The 25,673-nt window shown below is 33.5% G+C and overlaps 1 protein-coding gene and 1 non-coding gene across 2 annotated transcripts in view; both read right to left on the bottom strand.

Annotated features, from left to right (window-relative positions):
- Positions 1-3,799: 3,799 nt before the first annotated feature.
- Positions 3,800-25,673, bottom strand: part of LOC145247498 (corticotropin-releasing factor receptor 2-like) — a 907,054-nt gene continuing 885,180 nt past the window's right edge. The window contains exon 13 of the mRNA XM_080109310.1: positions 3,800-4,087. Coding sequence (XP_079965436.1) covers positions 3,851-4,087 — 237 coding nt within the window. The 3' untranslated portion in view covers positions 3,800-3,850. The remainder of the gene's footprint in view (positions 4,088-25,673) is intronic.
- Positions 12,977-13,049, bottom strand: Trnar-acg (transfer RNA arginine (anticodon ACG)). The gene has a single exon. It is a non-coding gene; the product is annotated as a tRNA-Arg (tRNA).

The following is a 25,673-nucleotide window of genomic DNA, read 5'->3' as shown; positions in this document are numbered from 1 at the left end:
CACCCGTCTAGCAAAAACACTATCAATAATTTCCCCCACTCTTTATCTGTGCCTAAACCTAAACGTAGATTCCATGAACAAAGCTTCTTTCTTAGAAGTGCACGCCTGTGGAATTGTCTTCCGTTTTCCTGCTTTCCAGCTGACTACAATATGGTTGTTTTCAAGTTTAACGTAAACAAGTTTTTGATAAGCCGTTCCATATAAGTTAACAAATTTACCGAATTTCCATTACTAACGATTACTATATTGTCCATTTTTTCTGTATACTCTTTAACCCTTATCCCCGAGTCGCCTCTTGTCCTTGATAAGTGGTGATGCTTATGTAAAAAAAAATATTTTCACGACTGTTAAAAATATAAAAAATCAGTCAAATATATTTAGTTCGAAAAATTACTTATAAAAATCTCTTGAATGGTAATATCAGTTTTCTCAAAGCATTTAATAGTATTGAATAAAAAAATGTAGCTATTATAATAATTACATTATGTTCACAAATATTGAAAGGTTAGTTAAATGCATTAGGAAATAAACAGACAATATATCGATATTACTAATTTTATGGATGATAATGATTGCAGTAATATTTCGTTTTATGATCTTTACCTATACATAGTTGTATGGTTTTGTAACAGAAATGTCTTTGAAAGTGATGAATGAGTGACGTAATGTTTTGTGCGAAAGGAAATTTAGAATGAAAAATATGATCACAACGCGTAAAAAAATTCATTCAACTTTGCAGTTTGCAAAAAAAAAAAAAGATATTTTTAAAAATTTCGTGGAAATATTTCAATGTTGATCTGTTTAGTCCTAATGAATTTAGATAAAAAAAAAGATATTTTAAAAAAACAAACTTTTACGTGGATGATAGTAAAATGCGTTCTTCAGTCATGAAACAAGCTTTCGATATACTTAATCTTATGGGTGGCAGTAATAGCATTCATATTTCGTTTTATTGTTTCTAATTTTATATTTTGTAATAGTTAATAGAAATTAAAAAGAATATTATATGTTTGTTTATTGCACTACTGGGCATCCGTAGGTGCGTAATTGCATATCGTTAAATGGTGAACTGAAGTTTTCATTGATTTGCATTTATTTTGGCAACACGGAGTGTAAGCGTTTTTTATTCGTAATATGTAAGAAATATTTTAAAACATATTGTAGTGATTAAGATATACTATTTGTTATTTTCTTAAAACTATTATTTTAATAACGAATGCATTTCTGTCAGTATAATATGCCATGTTGAATATGGTCTAAAGTTCTTAAATTTATTCCGATATTCTGAAGAATCGTTAAAGGTATTATCAATAGCTACACCACAATCCTGAAAGTGAAGCCCCTTGATAATCCTCTATTCTTCGAATACAGCGAGGACGCAAGGTGCGATGCAGTAGAGTGTGAGGGAGCCAAAATGTAATGTTGGCTGTTAGAATTAGTATGCGGTTAGAAACGAAATAAACGGTCGTGTAATAACAATTGTGATGAGAATAATGGAAATAGTATTCCAACAAAATAGAGAAATAAAGAAGAACAAACCGAATTATGTGTTCATCAACGTTTCATCTTTATTTCCAGACTTCCAGAGAAACGTTGATGAACACATAACTCGGTTTGTTCCTTGTTTATTTCTCTAACAATTATAAATATTACGGAAGTAACACAATGATGTGAGGGGAATGAGAGGAAACAATGTATAAAGAGTGAACACTATTTGCTAGCTTTTGTTTGTAAATATCTGTTTTAGAGAAGCATTTTGTTCGGAATAAATGTAATACTTTTTTAGAAGAGATGAAACATAAAATTTTCCGAAACACGAATTTTAGGAAGTGCTGTAAGTGGTGACCGCGAAAGATTCGCTTAGGAAGTGTTCGGCTATTCTTCTTTTGAAAATCTATGAGACAATTGATATCATTTTATTAATACAGTATATATGCGATTGCTGTTTTGTGTGTGGATATGTATGAAATAGATAGAGAAAAGAAACTAAGAACAAGACGTAATGAGAAAACATAGATATATTTAGTTTAAGTAACTTAATAGTTATCCAAACAATATTTGATAATGTAAGGGAATTTGCATTCACGCTTTTCTTTAATCAGCTATATTTTCAGCGTTGCAATAATTATGTTCGATGTTTAAAAAAAAACAAAAACAAAAAAAAAAAACAAATGAAGAAAAAACAATTTCCTAACTAATGATAAAAGAAAGCTCATGAGATTTTCGCAACGTCGATTAGATTAAAGGAGGATCATTTCTTTTTGCATTGTCATGCCGTCTTCAAAAACAACTGGAACAATAATATTTCTGAAACGTTCGTAGCCGGGTTAGGATTAGGGTTAAGGTTAGTTTTTAAGCTAAATAATAAAGTAATATGTTTCGGAACTTGTGCTTGGTTCACATTTCTTTTTCCTGAAACAGCACGCACGCACGCACACACACATGTGTCCACGTAAAATGTTATACGATGATATACTATTCTATTATGGATTTTCAATATTTACTTGAACAGTGCTCAATCCGTGAGAAGAGCTAGACAATAATTTATGAAACTATATGGAAATTAAGCTACACTAAATATTCTACGCAAGGAATGGCTACAAATTTTAGCCTAACGATTCCCTACGTGGATGAAACATGGAAGATTCTTTCTAACCTAATCACCATATATTTTCAATAACATTATGTGTGTGTGTGTGTGAGTGTGTGTATGCGCATATGTGTGCATGTGTGCGTGTGTGCTTACCGTATATATATGTACATATGTATATATACAGAAGAAAAAATAAGAGAGAAAAAGAGAAATAACTTACAATCTTAAATAAAATGAAAATACTTAGAAACAAATTGTACACACACATATATATACATATATACATGCATATATATGCTTATATATGCATATATATTAATATATATTAATATATATATACATACATATGCATATATATATTAATATATATATACATACATATGCATATATATACATGAATACATATATATAAATACATACATATGTACATATATACATACAGATACATGCACACATATATGTGTGCATAAATATACATACGTGTATGTATATACATATATATACATATATACATATACATATATATATATATATATATATATATATATATATATATATATATATATATATATATATATGATGAGAATAATGAAAAAAGTATTCCAACGAAATATATTGATAAAAAAAGAACAAGGCAAGTTATTTATTGCTTAACGTTTCGTCTTTATTGCCAGACTTCCTCTGGATGAAAGTCTCGCAATAAAGACGAAACGTTGATGAATACATAACTTGGTTTGTTCCTTTTGTATCTCTCCCCCCCCCCACACACACACACACACGCACACACACACACACACACAGGGTTGGTGCAAAAATAATGTCTTTATATATATTTGAACGTCAAAAACGACATTATTTTTGCACCAACATAATATATATATATATATATATATATATATATATATATATATATATATATATATATATATATATAAAGGGAAATGATGAAAGAGAGGATAACATTAAAAAAATAAACGGAAAGCCACAAAATATGCAATATAATAGCACACTGTAAACCATGTCGGAGGTCGATATTTCGCTTCTTCATTGGAGTAGAAGCTTCATCACGAGTTAACCAATGTTAAATTCTATACCTATTTATACAGAGATAAATATAAGTAGGAAAGAAATCTACCATTTGCTGAAGCTTCTACTCGAATAAGGAAACAACATATTGGTGTGATCCAAGCTTTTTTTTAAATGCGATTTTGTCTTTTACAAAAGGGGAAGAAACTGGTTGTCTATTGATGGACATAGTTACGCGTACTGGCTGTTTATTTTATCTTTAAACTCTTCACACTCAGTAACCTCGCTCTCCCACTGAGGGGATACATTGTCCTGAGTACCGGGGCTAACCCTAGCTGTTCGCAAGGCCACCAGATGGTAGTCCTCGTGTGACGATCGTCGGGTACTGGGTGAGCCTTGCGTGTATCTCGTTGTCACAGTCCTCGTTTCCAAGTGGTCCCTTACCTTCTTGGCCAGAGCAGCTCTAACCTACAAGCAAAAAAAAAAAAAAAAAAAAGAAAGAAAAATTATCATCATTGTTGTTATTGTTATCATTATATCATTATTATTATTATTATTATTATTATTATTATTATTATTATTATTGGCTCACATGGAGCTTTCACACAAGTCAGCAAACGATCTGACTGAAGACCTGTGGTATTCTCTGGAAGCTGAGTGACAACACGTCTCCCCAGACGTCCAGCTCTCTCCTCCTCCTTCGATAGCATTTGCAAATAAATTTGCATCATCGCAAATGCCGCTTACCATTGGTTTCTTGCTGGCAGTGGCCATTGGTTTATACTGGAACTTGAGTGGCACTAATCCTCCCCAAGATCCCAGTTCTCTTCATACTTGTCCACTGGCCAGTGCTCCCTCCTCGGTCTTTCCATCCTCCTTGACCTTTCTCGGCTCTTTGGTATCACTTTTCTATTGGGGGAACGGTAGTGAAACAATGGAGGGGATGCATGATGGGGGTGTACAACATGTAGTTCTGCAGCTTCGGTGTTCTTAATTTCCTGTAACGCTTATTCGTTATATTATCTTGTGTTATTCTCCGCATTCAAGGGGTTTCCTTAATATTTCAGCCGTTTTCATTATCGTTAGGCGTTCTATTTTTGCAGCTGTTCCTCTGATTCCAATTTTTGCCATTCTTTTTTCCATGTTTTTCGGAATTGTTCCTAGTGCTCATATTATTATCGGTATTATTTTGATTTTCTTCATCATCCAAATCCCTTTTACCTCTCTGGCTAGTTATGTGTATTTGTTTCGTTTCTCCTTTTCTTTCATACTCACCCTGTGGTCAGCTGGGACAGCAAAGTCTACGATTTGACAGGATTTTCTTTCTTGTTAATTATTACGACATCTGGTCTTCTTGCTTGGATGGGTTTGTCCGTTTGTAAGTCCATGTCCCATAGGATTTTGTGGTTCTCGTTTCCGAGTGCTGTTGCGGGTTTATGCTTGTACCATTTATCTGTACGCTCAAAATGCAGCCGTTTGCACAATTCCCAGTGCACCGCCCTCCCCACTTGGTCATGCCTGATTTTGTATTCCTTTTGGGCCAGTTTGCTGCATTCACTCACTATATGGTTTATCGTTTCGTCTCTTTGTCCACAGAGTCTGCATCTGCTGTTTTCTTGTGTTTTATCGATCCTTGCTTTGATATGGTTGATTCTTATCGAGTAATCTTGTGCTGCAGTTATTAGAGATTCAGTTTCTTGGTTTATATGTCCTTTTCGCATCCATGTCCATGTGTTTTCGTTATTATTATTATCATTATTATTATTATTGTTGTTGTTATTATTGTTGTTGTTATTATTGTTATTATTATTATTATTATTGTTGTTATTATTATTATTATTGTTATTATTGTTATTATTATCATTATTATTGTTATTAGTATTAGTATTGTTGTAGTTGTTATTATTGTTATTATTGTTATTGTTGCTATTACTTGTTATTGTTGTCATCATTGTTGTTGTTATTGTTATTGTTATTATTGTTGTTATTATTATTTTTATTTTTTTTTACATAGGCATCCCACACTTATCACGACCCAAAGGCTACTCGAGGATAAGGGTTAAAGAGTGTACAGTAGTCAATTGGACAATATAGTAATCGTTAGTAATGGAAATTCGGTAAATTTGTTAACTTAAGTGGAACGGCTCATCAAGAACTTGTTTACGTTGGACTTGAAGACAACCATATTGTAGTCAGCTGGAAAGCAGGCAAATGGAAGACTTCCACAGACGTGCAGTTCTAAGAAAGAAACTTTGTTCATGGAATCTACGTTTAGGTTTAGGCAGAGATAAAGATGGGGGAATTATTGATAGTGTTTTCAGCTAAACAATTTTTTTATTGTTATTGTTATTATTATTATTATTATTGTTATTATTGTTGTTGTTATTATTATTATTATTATTATTATTATTATTATTATTATTATTATTATTATTGGCTCACTAGGAGCTTTCACACAGATCTTCGGAGATCTTTCCCAGAAAACAGCCTGTGGTGTTCACTGGAAGCTGAGTGCAAACAAATCTCCCCAGATTTTCAGTACTCTCCACCTCTTTGCATTATCGCAACAGTTGCTTGCCATTGATTTCTCGTTAGCAGCAGCTATTAGTGTTATTATTATTATTATTATTATTATTATTATTATTATTATTATTATTATTATTATTAAAGCCATTATTTTTATGAATGTTTTTCATGCTTTAAGTTCTTAATATCCTCAAATGTTTATTCATGCTAGGTAGGTGTTGTAAACAAATTTGTTTATGGAACAGTTATTTTGCTAACAAATCGTTTAGAAATAATGAAAGTTAAAAATCAGAATTAGATATGATGTCATGAACAGGAAATAGAGAAATAGTCAACCACCTCAGCAGGAATAACCTTCTTAGTGACACGCAATATGGTTTCCGCTCTGCAAGATCTACCGCAGATTTGCTGACGGTTATATCCCACAGGATTAGTGAATCTCTTGACAAAAGCTTCCTTTCTAGGGCAATTGCTCTTGACATATCAAAGGCCTTCGACAAGGTATGGCATAAGGGTCTACTTCACAAGATTTCCAGCTACGGTATAACTGGAAATGTTTTCTCAATCATTAAATCATTTCTCTCCGATAGGCTCATAAGAGTAGTGGTAGATGGACAAAAATCGGAGGCCTGCAATATAAATGCTGGAGTCCCTCAAGGGTCAATCCTGGGCCCAACTCTCTTCCTGATCTACATCAATGACCTCCCTAAACACATACTTAAATCATTCGTTGACATCTATGCTGATGACACGACCATCTACGGCAACACACCAAAGGCTGTAAATGACAAAGTTCTCTCTGATTCTCTCTCCTCTGATCTCGAGAGCGTGGTTCAGTGGGGGAAGATGTGGCTGGTTACCTTTAATGCATCCAAAACCAAACTCCTATCCTTACATCATCAACGCTCTGATCCCCAGCTGGCATCAATTGTGATGGATGGCTCTTGTCTGGGTGAGGCACCGTGGTTTGACAAGCTTTTGGGTTGGACCTTTACTCCTGATCTGAAATGGAACACGTACATTAAGTCTGTTGCCAAGGTCGCTGGAAAGATGGTGGGATCCTTCTACCGCTCCAGAAGATATCTCACTACTGATGCAATTCTCTATCTATATAAAAGCCAAGTACGTCCAAGGATAGAATACTGTTGCCATATCTGGGCAGGAGCTGCTAAAAAAGCCTATCCTGCCTTGACAGAGTACAAAATAGACTTCGTGGCTTAGTGGGGGATGCCCTTTTCTCTACCCTGCAACCTCTCCCCACAGAAGAGACGTTGCGAGCCTATCCTTGTTTTATCGTTATTTGCATGGCAGGTGCTCGTCTGAACTCCAATCTCTGGTTCCCCCCTCGCCAAACTTTCACGAAAAACACCCGTCTAGCTGAATCCACTGTGAAAAATTTCCCCCACTCTATATCTGTGCCTAAATCAAAACGCGGATTCCATGAACAAAGCTTCTTTCTTAGAACTGCACGCCTGTGGAACTCTGTTCCGTCTGCCTGCTTCCCTCCGGACTACAACTTGGATGTCTTCAAGTCCAATGTTAACAAATTCCTAATGAACCGCCCCCTTAATTAAACACTTCATCAAATCTCCACACTAACGTAATGTACTTGCAATAACCCTTATCCCTGAGTGGCTTCCGGGCCTTGATAAGTGGTGATCACTGTGTAAAAAAAATTATTATTATTATTATTATTATCATCATCATCATCATTATTATTATTATTGTTGTTATGATTATTATTGTTATTGTTATTATTGTTACTATTATTATTGTTATTATTTTTATTATTGTTATACTATTATTTGCTCACTAGGAGTTGCCATACAGGTTATCATCACTCACTGACAAAAATCGGTGGTGTTTCCTAAAGTCCAGGAGACAACAAGTCTCCCCAGATTTCCAGTATTCTCTATACTCTCCGTCGATAACCGTTCCAAACTACATTATCAAAACAGTCGCTTAACATCGATTTCTCGTTGGAAACAACCATTAGTCTTCACTGGAATTTAGGTGGCAATAAGCCTCCATAATGTCCGAGTACTCTCTGCACTGTTCAAGTAGAGGTCTGATTATTGCTTTCTCTAATCGGTTTTTCCATCCACCTTGACCCATCACAACTATTTTGTTTGGTGTCAGCCGAGACTAATGCGCTTTTCTTTTGATGGGGGTACAGTTTATAAGATTTCTTGTAGTCCCCCCCCCTAGGATCATGTGTTGTTCATTTGATATTTTCGTTTTCTTCTGTTACTGTTTCCATGTTGTTGGTTAGTGTTCGTAGTTTATGTGGATTGGTTTCCAAATTGGAGGATTTTTCGTAAGATTTCACCTGTTTTAATCATAGCTGTCCATTGCATAGGTCATGTCTTCCCCTTTATTCCAATTTCTCCTAGCGTTTTTTTCCAAGTTTTTTTAATTATTTTTTCCTAGTATTCCTACGATCTTTAGAACTATCTTCACTTTCTTCATGTCTCATATTCCTTTCAGTTCTTTGAAAAGCATTTGCTTTTTTTCTGTCACTTTGATCTTTACCCGCTGGCCAGCTGAGAGAGAAAAATCTACAATTTGGCAGTTTCTTTCCTTCTTGTTAAATATTACTACGACCGGGACCCTTGCTTGGATAAGTTTGTCTTTTTGTATCTCCATGTACCAGAGAATTTTATTATTTTCATTTTCAAGTATTGTCTCCAGTTTGCATCTATACCATTTGTATGCATGTTTAAAATAAAGTCGTTTGCATAGTTCCCAATGTACTATTTTCCCCGAGCAGTCGTGCATTCTTTTTGGGCTATATGCGCTTATTAGAACAAATTAATATTATTATTTTATTAGTAGTAAATTAAATTCATCCTGATGAAACTGATGGAAAGCAATAATCATTTATTCATAAAGATCTTCGTTCCAAATTTCTGCTATGCCACATATTGGTGGAGTTTTGGACTACTATTCTCATATAGGATTTCCTGCCGGTGTAACCTCGACCTTTTCAGACGTGTCTTGTCAAACTCAGAGATCTTTATATTGAAGTCGCAAGTAATGTCCCTTAACCCCACCCCCCAGAAAAACTCTACAATTTGGTAGTTTGTGATATTTTTGTTAACTATTATGAAGTTTTGTGTTCTTGCTTGGATGAGTTTATCTGTTTGCAACTCAATCTCCCAAAGGATTTTGTGGTTTTCCTTTTTCAGTACTGTCACCAGTTTGTATCTGTACTATTTGTCTACATATTGAAAAATGCAGTCGTTCCCAGCGTACTGCTTTGCACATTCAATAATGTCTGTGTATTCATTATTTTTGCGGACTGTTATCCTCATCTTCATAGTTGTTGTTGCTTCACCAACACATCCCCTTGCCTTTGACGAAATAAGAGTACCGTGCCTTGTAACTGTATCTGTAGTTTTTTTACATCGGCGTCACCACTTATCAAGGCCTTAAGGCCACTCAGGGATAAGGGTTATTGCGTGTACAGTAATCAATGAGATAGTATTGTAGTAATCATTAGTATTGGGGCGTTTGATAGAGTGTCTTACTTAAGGGAGCGGTTTGTCAGGAGTTTGTTTATGTTGGACTTGAAGACGTCCAAGTTGTAATCAGGTGGAAAATAGGTAAGCAGCAGAGAGTTCCACTGGCGTGCAGTTCTAAGAAAGAAACTCTGCTCATGGAATCTACGTTTGGATTTAGTAATTGCTGCTTTCCGTAGTTTTTGTTGTTGCATCGCATTTCGGTCAACTCATTCTCTAGTCTTCTTCAGGTGATTAGCTGCGACGGGATAGGAGTCCTGTGCCTTATAACCGTATCCCCAGTAATTACTGCCTTCCATAATTATTGTTGTCTCACCACATTTTGCCCAGCTAATTCTCTAGCCTGCTCAGGTAGGATTGAAACCGCAATGGATATAGGTGTTCAGTCTCTATAGTCTCAGGTAAGCATTGTCGGAAGATAGCGGTTTCAATCCTGCCCAAGCAGGCCAGACGATTTAATTACTGGGGATACAACTATGAAGATGAGGATAACAGTCCGCAAAAAGAATGAATACATAAAGTATGAATCCTCATCTCAACGGAATCCAAAAAATAAAAATGATGTACAACAGTTATGTCTGTTTTTTTTTTTATTGTTTTTGTGCTAGTTTGCTGCATTCATTTATTATTATGTAAATGCAGAAAACTACCACGCTTAAAAAGAACACAAAACAGATAATGAGGGTCAAGGATGATGGAAAGACCGAAGAGGGAAAGCACTAGCCAGACCTCTGCTGGCTGAGTACAAACGGGACTGGGGCCTTGGGGAAGCTTATTGCCACCCAAATCCCACTGAAGGCCAATAGCCGCCGCCAACGAGAAATTAATGGAGCGGCTGTTGCGATAACGCACATTCTTTTGCAAACGTTATCGAAAGAGGAGGAGGATGCTGTACATCTGGGGAGATTGTTGTCACTCAGACTCCAGGGAACACCACAAGTTGTTCTCAAAGAGCAATCTTTGATGATGGCTTTTGTGACTATTCTTAGTGAGTGAATAATAATAATAATAATAATAATAATAACAATAATAATAATAATAATAATAATAATAATAATAACAATAATAATAATAACAATAACAATAACAATAATAATAATAATAATAACAATAATAATAATAATAATAATAATAATAATAATAATAACAATAACAATAATAATAATAATAATAACAATAACAATAATAATAATAATAATAATAACAATAACAATAATAATAATAATAATAATAATAACAATAATAATAATAATAATAACAATAACAATAATAATAATAATAACAATAACAATAATAATAATAATAATAATAATAATAATAATAATAATAAATTCCTTCTTTTAGATTAAGAACATTAGGAAGTCGTTGCAACAACGACTTCCTAATGTTCTTTACGGTCGATTAGTTTGTAGCTTAAACTGTTGTCAACATACAAATTCAATTATGGAAATAATAAACTGAAAGGGTCATTAGAAAACTGTTTGATAAGGAGGTCGTAGTGTTCTATTATTAAATTCAGTATTAATAATACAAATATTATATTTCTATAAAAAATATATTTCTATAAAAATATATTTCTATCAAAAGAATATATTTCTATGAAAAAAATATATTTCTATTAAAAAATTATATTACTATATAACTTTCATAAAAATAATTTTGTTTTATGCGCTTAAAAATGATATCGGACAAAATGATGGTCATTAATGGAGTCATTCCCGGAAGTTGATAAAATCGTTCCCGGAAGTTATCCATGTGTCTTCAAGTAATCATAAGTTATCTTTCTGATTCTTTCTTTCAAATCTCTCAGAATTTGAAAAAAGACATCGAAAACATTTTCCTAAAGATAAAAGATATTACAATGTTAAATTCGACACACTGCTGCCAAAAACTCACGACTCCAAATCTCAACGTTCTGTTATCAAATACTCAACTCTAGAACACGACGCACTACTGACAACACTTGATACTCTGGCATCCAAAATCAACTCTTCTTTATGTATTGTGGCATGTTTATGCCGTAGATGAAATCATGGTTAATGTTCTCCACGGGCTTCGGTCCATTGTTGGTCCGACTCCTCTGAAGACATCACATAATTTTGAACTTGGCAGAATACATGTGGTCGGTTGTCATTACCTTCCCCAACGCAGTGGCATCTGACTCGCCTTTTTCCACCTATCTGTTATCCTTAGATCATCCGCATAGCTGCAGTCAGATAACGTAACTCTTTATACCGTAAAATAACTCTCAATACCATAAGGTATTGCTTGGCCTTCGGGCTAAGATCAAAGTTCAAAGTGTAATATCTCTTCCGGCAGATACTGCAATCAAAGACCATATGTGGGGCGGGGGGGGGGCAACCCCACATATAAGACCATTGCTCTTGTAGCAATCAGTTATTGGTCAATGTAAGGGAAACCCTTCATACCAATTGTCACTATCCACCTCCCCTACTCCCCGGGGAGCTGGTCCCTATTTCCCCAATCTCTCAACATTAAAAAAACGGCCTCATGCCTAATTTTCTCAGTGGGGAAGCAAATAAATACAAACTCTTAATACAATAGAACCGTTGATCTGTTAGAGATTCATCCTCCTCCATGGCCATCCAACGTCCCACTGCTGGTGCCATCAACCCTGTCTCTAAAAATCAGAATTTTTATACCCAACCGGAAGCATCTCATTTGCATGTTAGGTGACAATATCGCTAGCATATAAAGAGAAAAGGCGGCCATTTTTTTTCCTTTTTTCTTCATTCTTTTTGTCTACACAGAACTCTGCAGATTGCACACAAACACTTTTGTACTAATTTTTTAAGTTCTAAATTACAAAAGAGCAACTTATTTTGCCTTTGGTAGCATTTTAGACCACAGCCTGATAATCCCGGTGATCAGCATTGTTTCCGCTTAAGACCAAATACATAGAAGCAAAATTGTCCCTTATTACTCTATGAACAACGCTAGATATCTCAGGTCGGTACCAAAGTTTTTCCGCTTTGTAGAAGGGACATTTTAAACCATTGTAATTTATTTCATGTGTATTAGCTAAACATATCACCATGATTCATTTATAGCTTTTATTTATTACTAGTGGCTGCGCCACGCCGGCACACACAAGGCCGAGTCAAACAGAAAATCGAGTACACTCAATATCAAGTACACTCAAATTCGTCTTACCATCAACACTTGCCCTGTGAACTCGAAGTATGGGAAATTCCCATATGCACAAAACAAAATCACTGAAAAAAAAATACTGTAACTAAGGGTAAGGATAATGAGTAAACGTTGGAATAAATTATGGTTAAAATTATTACGAACTTGCCAGGATTCGAACCTGGAATCTTCAGGTCCGTAGTCAGACGCGTTATCCATTGCGCCACAAATTCTGTCCGTATGTCGAAAGATGTTACAGCGACTGTATGCAGACAGTGCTAAATTCCGTTGACATGGGTAGGTAACAGTTTCGACAATTGCACGAAACCGCCCCAAAACCCTTATTTCGGGCTTTTTTGTGTAACTCGGCGTTGTTCGTTACGAACCATATATAGATAAAGACAATTTAGGCACTCACACGTTTCAAGGAAAATAAGAATTTTTCAATTTGCCCCATCCTACATATTCCCCTGACCTAGCTCCCTCGGATTCACTTATCACGAAGCTTTCCAAATCATCTAGTTAGCCTTAGGTTAACATCACCAGAGCAAATTGAACATAACTGAGATTTATAATTCATGTAAGAACATAAAGAATTTTATAAACGAGGCATTTATAAGCTCGTTGACAGACAGATATAAATAAAGATAAAAAACAGGGTTTTAAATCGGCAATTTTCTTTTGCACCAACCCAATAAATAAATAGCGATATTACCACAGTTTTATCGGTGTGAAGATACTTTCTTTGTCGAAAATATTTTAAAATATAGTCATGATTAGGGCACACACACACACACACACACACACACACACACACACACACACACACACACACACACACACATATATATAAATATAGCGATATACATGTACACACACTTTAAAATATAGTGATAATCAGGGCTATGACAACTGCATATTCTGTTCATTGTTTTGACTCTCCAGTATATATCCGACACAGTTAGACACAGTTAATCAACCGAGAACCACATCTCTCTATATAAAAGCATATAAGATATCAACGGATACACCCTCGAGAGTCAAAACAATGAAAAGAATATGCCGTTGCCATAGCCCTAGTCATGATTACAATTTTTGCCTAGAAAAAATGTAATAAGTACTTTTTTTTCAATCTGAGATACACGACCATCGTTAAACTGGCCTGTTTAATCGAAAATGACATCATATACTTTGGTGTAATCGAGACATACCAACAATATTAAGATGTCGATAGTGAATGATAATAAAAAAAAGCAAAGAAATTTTTTTTCTAAAACTTAAAAAAATGCATTACAAAAGTAAGTAACATTTATAAGCTGTATATTTATATGGACCTCTATTCAATACTAGCTGGGCTACCCAGCATTGCTCGGCGAGAAAGTTTCAGACATTCCTATTAAAACCTTGATTCATCTACCCCTCTCTTAATCTGTCTCTCTATCTTTCTTTCTTTCTCCATCTTCACTCCAACTTTCTATTTTTCCTTTCCAGCCCATTCCTCTCTAGCAACACATACACACGAATAACTGCTTAATATAATTTTTATCGAGGAATAAGCCTATATCTTCTTTCTAAATTAGTAGATAAAACTAAATACGCATCTGTTACTGGTGCATCGGCTCTTTAAAAATCGCTCATATGTTACAGACGCGTGCATCATCATCATCATCATCATCATCATCATCATCATCATCATCATCATCGTCGTCGTCGTCGTCGTCGGCGTCGTCGTCATCATCATCATCATCATCATCATCATCATCATCATCATCATCATCATCATCGTGTAGTCCTTTATAGATGAAGATGACTACTTAGGGTCTTGGTGCTTTTATCCTTCGGTGTTGTAGCATTTCACGCTGAGAATGGAAAGCTTTCCCCGCAAGTAGTGCACGGATAGTTATCAGGGTTGCGCCTTTGGTAACGTTTTTGTTCGGTAGGCACGGGCAATTCTAATGTCTGCTTAGGTAGGGAACCTGGTTTTAAACGCCGGCTAATCATAATATTTAAAAAGTTTCAGTTACTTTTTGATTATGTTTAAAAGATTATAGTTTAAATTTAATTTATCAAAGAAAAAAAATGTGTGAAATAAAAAATACATGGAATAATTTTATCTCAAATCTGAAAAACCCTACATTTCACGTAAAAATTCATCATGGCAAAAATCGTGTTTACATTTTTCTGGCAAGTTTTCTGGAATTATTTCCAAGTGAAGTATTAAGTTAAAGTCTTAAGATAATGAATTAATACGATAAATGTACTTAACTTTTGCTAAAAAGGGGAATAATTATCCAAAAGATATGGCCATGGTAGCAACAAGATTAGTTTTGTGTAAAAAGAAATCCACATGGCGGCGAAATTCAAAGAAGTACGGAAACACATTAAGGACATAATCTCATTATTATTTAACAATGTTCCGGCATATCGAGCACTTTTTTGCAGTTGCAGACCCCTCTCTTCACTTAAAAAGTGAAGGGAAAAGGTGGGGGAGAGGGAAGAGGTGAGGGGGGGGGCAAAACCGACGGTGTTCCTTTTCTTTTCGAAAAGGGGCATCCGTACTTACCGACATGGAACATTTGTATAATTCTTTCCATTTTATAATTTAAGTGTTTTTGTATGTTCCTGTTTTTCAGTTTAATTTTTGAAAACTTTATTTTCCGACATTATATGAAAATTATCTTGCATTTATGATTATACGTTTATACGTGCAATAAAAATATTAGAATATTACATATAAAGATTACGTTAAAAATGTAACCGTAACCCCCCCCACTTTTTGCGATTAAATTTTTTGCGGGAAAATATTAAATAACCGATGCTTAATTCAATGATAATATCGGTAGTTCGAGAAATTAATTTTTCTTCGAGTTATATCGATTTCGTTAATACGAACTTTAGGTGCTTTTTTCCTTTATGTTCCGATAAAAAATAATTTTTTTTTAATTGTTATAATTTACGATGCTTTATTTTCATAAAAAACGCCGAAATAAATTCTTGCATTTTTTTTTTTTTTACTACAGAAAACCATAACTTTAGTAAAGGTGTTTTTTGTTTAAAAAAAAAATAAATTTTCACTCGGATTATAAAAAAAATAATTCATTATATTCCGCGATCATTATTTAATAAATACTGAAAATTTCATTAAAATTGGTTAATTTCCTAATTTTTTTAATGGATTTTAAAGTAAAAGGGAAGGGATCAAAATGTTTATACATTTTGAGCATCGGCATTCATTTTTCCCGTACCTATTGTTCGGACTTGGTTTTTATTTTTGCCTCTATTTCTGCCTTTCCTTTGTCAAGGTTACTACGCCAGTAACTTCGGTCTGCTACTAGTTCTTCCCAATTTTTCGTACTCATATTCATTGCCTTTAGATTTTTTTTTACATGGAAGTAACTACTTATCAAGGCGCGGAAGCCACTCAAGGATAAGGGTTATTGCGTGTACAGTAACCAATGGGATAGTATCATAGTAATCGTTAGTATTGGAGATTTGATAAAGTGTCTTACTTAAGGGAGCAGTTCATCAGGAATTTGTTTATGTTGGACTTGAAGACATCCAAGTTGTAGTCAGATGGGAAACAGGAAGACGGAAGAGAGTTCCATTGGCGTGCACTTCTAAGGAAGAAGTTTTGTTCATGGAATCTACGTTTTGGTTTTAGCACAGTTAAAGAGTGGGGAAAATGTTTGACAGTAGTTTCAGCTAAACGGGTGTTTATTGTGAAAGATTGGCGAGTGGGGGACCAGGAATTGGAGTTCAGACGAGCACTTCTCATGGAAGTAGTGATAAAACAAAGAAAGGCTCGCACCGTTTCTTTTGTGGGAGAGAGGTTGCAGGGAAGAAAGTATGGAATCCCCACTAAGCCACGAAGTCTATTTTGTTCTCTGATAAGGCAAGATAGACTGTTTTTAGCAGATGTGGTAGCAGTACTCCATCTTTGGAGTACTTGGCTTTTATATAGATAGAGGATTGCATCAGTAGTCAAATATCTTCTGGAGCGGTAGAAGGATCCCACCATTTTCCCAGCGACCTTGGCAACAGACTTGATGTACGTGTTCCATTTCAGATCAGGAGTAAAGGTCAATCCCAGATGCTTATCAAAACACGAAGATTCCCCTAGCGAGAGCCATCCATTTCAATTTATGTCAGATGGGGATCAGAGCGTTGATGATGTAAAGATAGGAGCTTGGTTTTAGATGCATTAAAAGTAACCAGCCACATTTTCCCCTACTGTACCGTGCGCTTAAGATCAGAGGAGAGAGAATCAGAGAGAACTTTGCCATTTACGGTGGCGCTTTATCACATCCTTGTAGCGGAGTTTCTGCCTGCCAATCCTTCTGTATCCATTTTCAACATTTTGTATAAGATCGTTTCATTTAATTTTCATAATTTTTCTTAGGTGGCGCTGTTGTCTTGCTTCCAACCTCTTTATGTGCTCCCTCCTGATTATAACCATGTATATTATTTCCTGTGTCGCCATATTGGATTACATACAGTCTTTAAATCTATACTCCAATATTTTTTTGTTTATTGATATTCATATTAAACCTCTTTGCTGTATTTATTTAAAAAGAAAATATAACCTAATTATATATTGGTCCTGGAATTGCATTAATCTGCAAAAGATCTAGCTAATTTGCATATTCTTTTAAACATTCATTTTAATTAATTCCCTATTAGTTTTTTTCGTTTTCTTTTATAGGATGATCATCTTTAGTTAACTATTAAGCATAATTATATTCATGCAGATATTCTACATGATTTATACTTGCGTAACATTTGCGTAAACAGGTTATTGTAAACACAAATCTCTTTCTATATATATATATATATATATATATTTATGTATGTGTATATATATTTGTTTAAAAAGTTTGCTTACTAAACTCCTGTGTCAGTTCTTAATTTACAGACATGAAACTTAATATATAGGTTATTCGAACCCGTACTAAATTTTATATTTACGTTTAAGCGGGTAAAAATTGGTAAAAAGTGCGGATGTTAAAGAAATATAATATAATAATAAATACAAAATCTGCATTAATCAAAATATCATAATTAAGTGTATTTTACGACCTGGCAATGCAAGATGGCCTACTAGTTTATGTACAAAACCATCGCGTTTTGTCGTAAGAGCCCTTGGGAGTGTAAATACACATAACGTAGTTTAGCTTCGCCATTAAATGAAGACTCACGTCCCGAACTAGTATTTAAAGCCGTGACTTAGGAGAAGAGAAAAAAGGGAAGACAAATGAAGAAGAATCGTGATGATTAGGAAGTTACGTCCATCAAGCATGCGAGATTCTTGCTCTTACCCCTTCGATTGAGAGCGAGCTGAGTCTGATACCGTGTATTGAGAGCCGGACAACGGGGTAACGAGAACAGCAACGTATAGATCACTGCGTGTCTTTAGGTATAATCTCAATGTGAGCTTGGAGGTGTGCGAGTGTGTGTGAGTATTGTACGCATCCGTAAAAGTTCAATAAAACGACGTAAATATAATTAATATGAACATCAGTTCAATACAACACCGTAAATAGAATATATATGAACAACAGTTCAATAAAACGACGTAAATATAATTAACATAAACACAAGTTAAAAACAAAACGTCGTAAATATAATTAATATGAACAACAGTTCAATAAAACGACGTAAATATAATTAATATTTACAACTGTTCAATAAAACGACGTAAATATAATTAATATTTACAACTGTTTAATAAAACGACGTAAATATAATTAATATGAACAACTGTTCAATAAAACGACGTAAATATAATTAATATGAACAACAGTTCAATAAAACGACGTAAATATAATTAATATTTACAACTGTTCAATAAACCGACGTAAATATAATTAATATGAACAACAGTTCAATAAAACGACGTATGTATCATTAATATGAACATTTCAATAAAGCGACGGAAATATAATTATTATGAACAACTGTTTAATAAAACGACATAAATATAATTAATATGAACAACGGTTCAATAAAACGACATAAATATAATTAACACGAACAACAGTTCAATAAAACGACGTAAATATAATTAATATGAACACCAGTTCAATTAAAAAACACGTTAAGATAATTAATATAAACGGCAGTTCAATAAAACGACGTGCATATAATTACGATTAACAACAGTTAAATAAAACAACGTAAATACAATTTATATGATAAACAGTTCAATAAAATGTCGTAAATATAATTATTATGAACACCAGTTCAATACAACGACGTAAATATAATTAATATGATCAACAGTTCAATAAAACGACCTAAATATAATTAATATGAACAACAGTTCGATAAAACGACGTAAATATAATTAATATGAACAACAGTTCAATAAACCTAAGTAAATATAATTGATATGAACAACAGTTCAATAAAACGACGTAAATATAATTAATATGAACAGCAGTTCAATAAAACGACGTAAATATAATATAATTAATATGCACAACAGTTTCTTAAAAAGACGTAATTATAATCAATATTAACAACAGTTCAATAAAATGATGTAAACATAATTAATATAAACAACAGTTCAATAAAATGACGTAAATATAATTAATATGAACAACTGTTTAATAAAACGACGAACATATAATTAATATGAACAACAGTTCAATAAAACGACGTAAATATAATTAATTCGAAAAACAGTTTAATAAACCGACGTAAATATAATTAATATGATCAACAGTTCAATAAAACGACCTAATTATAATTAATATTACAACAGTTCAATAAAACGACGTAAATATAATTAATATAAACAACTGTTTAATAAACCGACGTAAATATAATTAATATGATCAATAGTTCAATAAAACTACCTAATTATAATTAATATTACAACAGTTCAATAAAACGACGTAAATACAATTAATATAAACAACTGTTTAATAAACCGACGTAAATATAATTAATATGAAAAACAGTTTAATAAACCGACGTAAATATAATTAAAATGATCAAAAGTTTAATAAAACGACGTAAACATAATTAATATGAACATCAGTTCAATAAAACTACGTAAATATAATCAATATAAACATCAGTTAAATAAAACGATTTAAATATAATTAATATTTACAACTGTTCAATAAACCGACGTAAATATAATTAATATGAACAACAGTTCAATAAAACGACGTAAGTATCATTAATATGAACATTTCAATAAAGCGACGGAAATATAATTAATATGAACACCAGTTTAATATAACGACGTAAATAGAATTATAATGAGCAACGGTTTAATAAAACGACGTAAATATAATTAATATGAACAACTGTTTAATAAACCGCCGTAAATATAATTAATATAAACAACAGTTTAATAAAACGACGTAAATATAATTATTATGAACAACAGTTTAATAAACCGACGTAAATATAATTATTATAAACAACAGTTTAATAAAACGACGTAAATATAATAAATATAAACAACAGTTTAATAAACCGACGTAAATATAATTAATATGAACAACAGTTTAATATAACGACGTAAATATAATTAATATGAACAACTGTTCAATAAACCGACGTAAATATATTTAATATGAACAACAGTTTAATAAAACGACGTAAATATAATTAATATGATCAACAGTTCAATAAAACGACGTAAATATAATTAATATGAACACCAGTTCAATAAAAGCACGTTAAGATAATTAATATAAACGGCAGTTCAATAAAACGACGTGCATATAATTACAATTAACAACAGTTTAATAAAACGACGTAAATACAATTTATATGAACAACAGTTCAATAAAATGTCGTAAATATCATTAATATGAACAACAGTCTAATATAACGATGTAAATATAATTAATATAAACAACAGTTCAATAACATGTGGTCTGCTTTGCGCACATATGAAGTGACGTCTCGCCCTCTACAATTTGTGGTTTCTTTTGTACGCCGGTGATTAGTACTTGGTTTGAACGCTGCAATTTGATCCTTATATTCTGTGCAATCAATAACACCACGGAAACTTCTTTATTCCAATTCTAAATGTCTGTATTTTTAGGTAAATATTAAGTTGAGATGCACTGCCGGATAAATTATTTTGGGACTACATTGGATCTTTCTGATTCAATTCCCATAACCCTTTCCCGAATTATCTAGCAGCGTACCTGGTTCAACGTCACATTCCGCTCAACTCGTCACATTCCGCTCAACTCGTTACATTCTGCATAACTGACTGACTTAACTCGCCAATTTTCGTTCACATATAAAAAAAACATCGCTTTTCTTCAACTCCGACCTCGCCCCGACCGCTGTTATTATTTATTGCAAAATGTCACATTTTTGCTATTGTAACCAATTTTCGTTATCGTAAATATTTTTTCAGTATTTGTCCCAATTATTTAACTTTAACCTTTCATATTGTTTTAAGTTTTCTCTTTGTATCTATCCGGCTCAAGTATTCAAACTGCAGAACTAAACTAGCTAACGTAACTGATTTTTTGCATCGCAGGGTACAAATCTGTTATAACTTTCCAATGAAGTCTAGTTCACATAAAGAATTTGAAAATTATTAAATTATTTACTAAAATTACTAAATTATTTACTAAAATTATTAAATTATTTACTAAAATTATTAAATTATTTACTAAAATTATTAAATTATTTACTAAAATTATTAAATTATTTACTAAAATTATTAAATTATTTACTAAAATTACTAAATTATTGATATTATTCATTTCAGGCAACATTTATCAAAATTATACTAACTTTATGATGTTTGTTTTGTAGTTTTTCAGTTTTATCTGGACGTATAAACAACCATACACACAAACAACTGCTATTTATATCATACAATGTTTCTTAAATAAGTACCCAGACATTTTCGTACGGCATTTAAAATTACTGTAGACTCTTGAAAATTCAGTATGTCATTGTTATACATCTTATGAGATGACTGAGAAATTTGTATGATTTCAGGTTCCAATGAACAGCTACAGCAGGAATTGAAATACAACCTACTAAAGTCTGATTGTCAAAGCTGATTAAATTCCAAAATGCAATGTGGACGTGATGACATTTTAGAAGAACGATATGCAATAAAATTATGTTTAAAACTTTGAAAAAATGACACAGAAACGTGCAGAATGCTTCAGATTACTTTTAGACCCTCTTGCATGAATCGAGCATCAGTTTTGGAGTGGCATAAGAGATTCAAGTAAGGTAGGGAGTCTGTCAGAAATGATGAGAGGTATGAGAGGAGTAAGGAAGTCAGAACACAAGAGTTGATTGGCCAAATAAAGAATTTCATGGATAAGGACCATCGTAGGTCTATAGAGACAATAAGTGCACAGTTTGATGTCAGTGTGGGAACTGTACACACAATTATGCAGAATGAATTGAAGATGTGGAAGATCTGCACGAATGCACCAGTCCAAAACTCCATCTTTGTCACAGACTATTTGACCAAGATGGGCATCAAGACAATTACTTACCCTCCCTATAGTCCAGACCTTATTCCCTGTGACTTTTGGTTATTCCCTAAGCTTAGGGGATTTTGTTATGAGACAATTGAGGTGACGAAAGAGACTGGGACGAGGGTCATTGATACGTTTACACAAGAGGACTTCCATCGGGTCTGACAGAAGTTGTGGAACGGTACAACAAGTGCATTGCAACCGGAGGAGATTACTTCAAAGAGACTAGAGTTTCACGCGTGTACTATCAATAAAAAAGTCTGGAAGCTTATAGAAGGTACCTCCAAGATTAATGGAAAATGAATTATTTCCAATGACTAGCTATTTTTTTTGTCTATTAATTCGATTTCCGATCCTTTCTAACTTTCGAATAACAGTCTGCACTTCAAGCAAGAACTGGCTGATGTAATCACCATATTTTCGTAAGTACGAGTACTTTCCAATCTTTCAGGATTCATCGCCAGGGAAAGATTGATCTAACTGATTTTGAACAAATTATACACTTTTTCTCATAAGTTTATAACACACACACACACACACACACACACACACACACACACACACACACACACACACACACACACACACATATATATATCAGCCGTGCAATTTTTACTTCTTAGGATAGTAGGTACATATAAATAACACAAAGTTATCGTTTAGATAGCTCAATTGTGCAATACTAGAGCTATAACTATTTCTTAAAGGCGCAGGTATTCATATTGTTGTTCATTTTCAAAATGTTAGGCTGCACGCAAATTTATTTATTTATTTGCGGACAATTATCCTCATCTTCATAGTTGTTGTTTCACGACGTTTTGGCCAATTATTCCTCTGGCCTTCTTCAGGTGGTTAACCACGACGGAATAGAAATGCTGCGTCTCTTACTGCGTCCACAGTAATTACTGCCTTCCATAGTTGTCGTCTGACCACGTTTTGGCCAACTAACCCTCTGGCCGATAGGACTAGAACCGCTATTTTCAGACAATACTCACCCGGAAGCATAAAAATTAAAGCCATCCATCCACTGCACCACGTGGCCCGAAACAGCAACTATAGAGATGAGGATAACAGTCCGAAAATAAATAAATAAATATACAAATTACTAATCTCAAAGGATTCCAATGATAAAATCATGTTAGCAATAAAAGCGTAACATTTTGAAAATGAGCAGCAATATGAGTGTCTACTCCGTGTAAAGTGCTATCTTTAAGAAATACATAACAGACATACATCATATACATGCGAAAAGAACAGATGTACATAAATTTAAGACAATGGTAGAATCGTTAGAAAATGACCTCCAGACCATAGTGGAATGAGACTGCAAATGGATGGTAACATTTAATACTAGTAAGATTAAACTGCTCTCCTTTAACAATTACAAAACGCTTTTCTCCAAACACCGATATCCATGACAAATAACACCCTACCTTAGAATTCTACCTTCAAACTCCTCGGCCTTACATTTGCGGGCAATATGAACTGGAACAAATACATAGAGGATATTGCAAAGACTTCTGCAAAGAAGGTGGGTTCCCCCTATCGAGCTAGAAGACTACTCACACCTGAAAGTATCCTGTACCTCTACAAGGCCACTATTCGCGCATGCCCATTATATATATATATATATATATATATATATATATATATATATATATATATATATATATATATATATATAAACGTTTGCAAAAATATCTATGAGATATTGTAAAACTGTTATTAAGTTAATCAGGGCACGGTACACCGACACAAGTTTTATTCACAAAACAAAAATTAGCTTTACACTTTTAGCTAAAATTCAAAACAACACCAACGAGTATCTATACACTTAATAGAGAAAGTGGCGCATAGGTTTACAAACGGTCGTATGATGTACAAATTAGAGCGCCCGTAAATCCAAATTAAGTGCTTATATAAAATAAGCGCCCTTTTAATAGACTCGTGGTGTATAATGAATAATACAATAAGAGGAAATTGACAATCGCTTAATAAGGGAGTATTTGTCATGCGCAATAAGCTGATGGCCTATCATTCAAACACGATAGTGTTTGAATGTATGGTTAAGTGGCAGTTTTGGTTACTTAGAACTCCTTTAAAGCTTCACCGCTCACTCTTTTTCCGACCAAATTTCAAACAATTATTACAGTTTATAGATCACTTTCTCAACTATATTTCGTTCAGTAAAACAAAAGTTATAATGAATTTACTGGTGTTCAAAATCGTAAAAAAAACGTAAGGAGGCGAGCGACGTTTTTTCTGACTGGTTTCCGACTAGTGCGGCCCTGTCGGTGGAGCATTAGAATACGCCGACTGCCCCCCCCCCTGCAGAGGGTAAAAGTCCCTCAATGGGGGTCCTGGATATGACCTTAAACTATATCCAGTGGTGAGGCCCCAGCTTGTGGGCTTTGGGGAGTGTGGAGCAACCCTTTAATTACCATTGCTCCCAGGTCCACTCTGACCCGGAGTGGTAGTACCTGTTAGGGTCCCAACTATGGGTTAAATAGAAACCGACTTGAAAACAACAAATATATTATATTAAAAAAAATTTTTCTTCAAAATCTTTGGATTCGGCATTAAATAACCCGAAAAGGGTTGATATGCCGTAAAACAAAAACAACCAACCAACCGACTAGTGCTGCTGCTAATTCACCGCTCTCGCGAAAATGGAAATGACAAGTGAAACAGAGAGAATAAAGGCAAACGAGTGCCGTACATTGTTATTACGTATGTGTATGTTATGTTTATGAGGGCAAAAAAATAAGATTGAAATTAAACGAAGAACAAGTGAATTTACTGGAAGCCTGGAAAAATCATGGATTACAATAGAAAAATGCGAGCATGAAAAGTAATATGGTTAAGCTTAAACATGAAAAAGTAAAGCAATATTTGTTCAAACTGGAAAAGAAAAGGACGAGATATTCTAGTAAAAGATATAATAAATTTATAACTTAAAATATTGTAGCATTAAGATTAAAAAAATTCAATTTAACATTATATAATCAATTCTTAATGCTGCAATATTTTAAGTTATAAATTTATTAAATTTTTTATTAGAATATCTTGTCCTTTTCTTTTCCATGTTTAAGCTTAACCATATTACTTTTCATGCTGAAAAAGTTCTATTGTAATAATAACATGTTTATTTACACATAGCTTTTTCAGTTTAAATAGTAATTTGGGAATTTACAAGTGGAAGAATAACCAGTTTTAATATAAACCGCGTTTATAAATAAAGAGTTTGAGAATCAAGCAGACAATGAAATCGAAGTTTTATTAATAGATTCTTTTATTTAAGTTGTACATGAGAAAATATGAGCTGGCCAGTATTTAGACAAAGAAGCATATAATTAAATATATAATCATCTTCTT

The sequence above is a fragment of the Euprymna scolopes genome, chromosome 25, assembly GCF_053919585.1.
Source record: "Euprymna scolopes isolate OS-2025 chromosome 25, ASM5391958v1, whole genome shotgun sequence".
Classification (NCBI taxonomy): domain Eukaryota; kingdom Metazoa; phylum Mollusca; class Cephalopoda; order Sepiida; family Sepiolidae; genus Euprymna; species Euprymna scolopes.
Note: the sequence above shows the minus strand (reverse complement) of the source record. Positions and strands in the feature narration are given on the sequence as shown.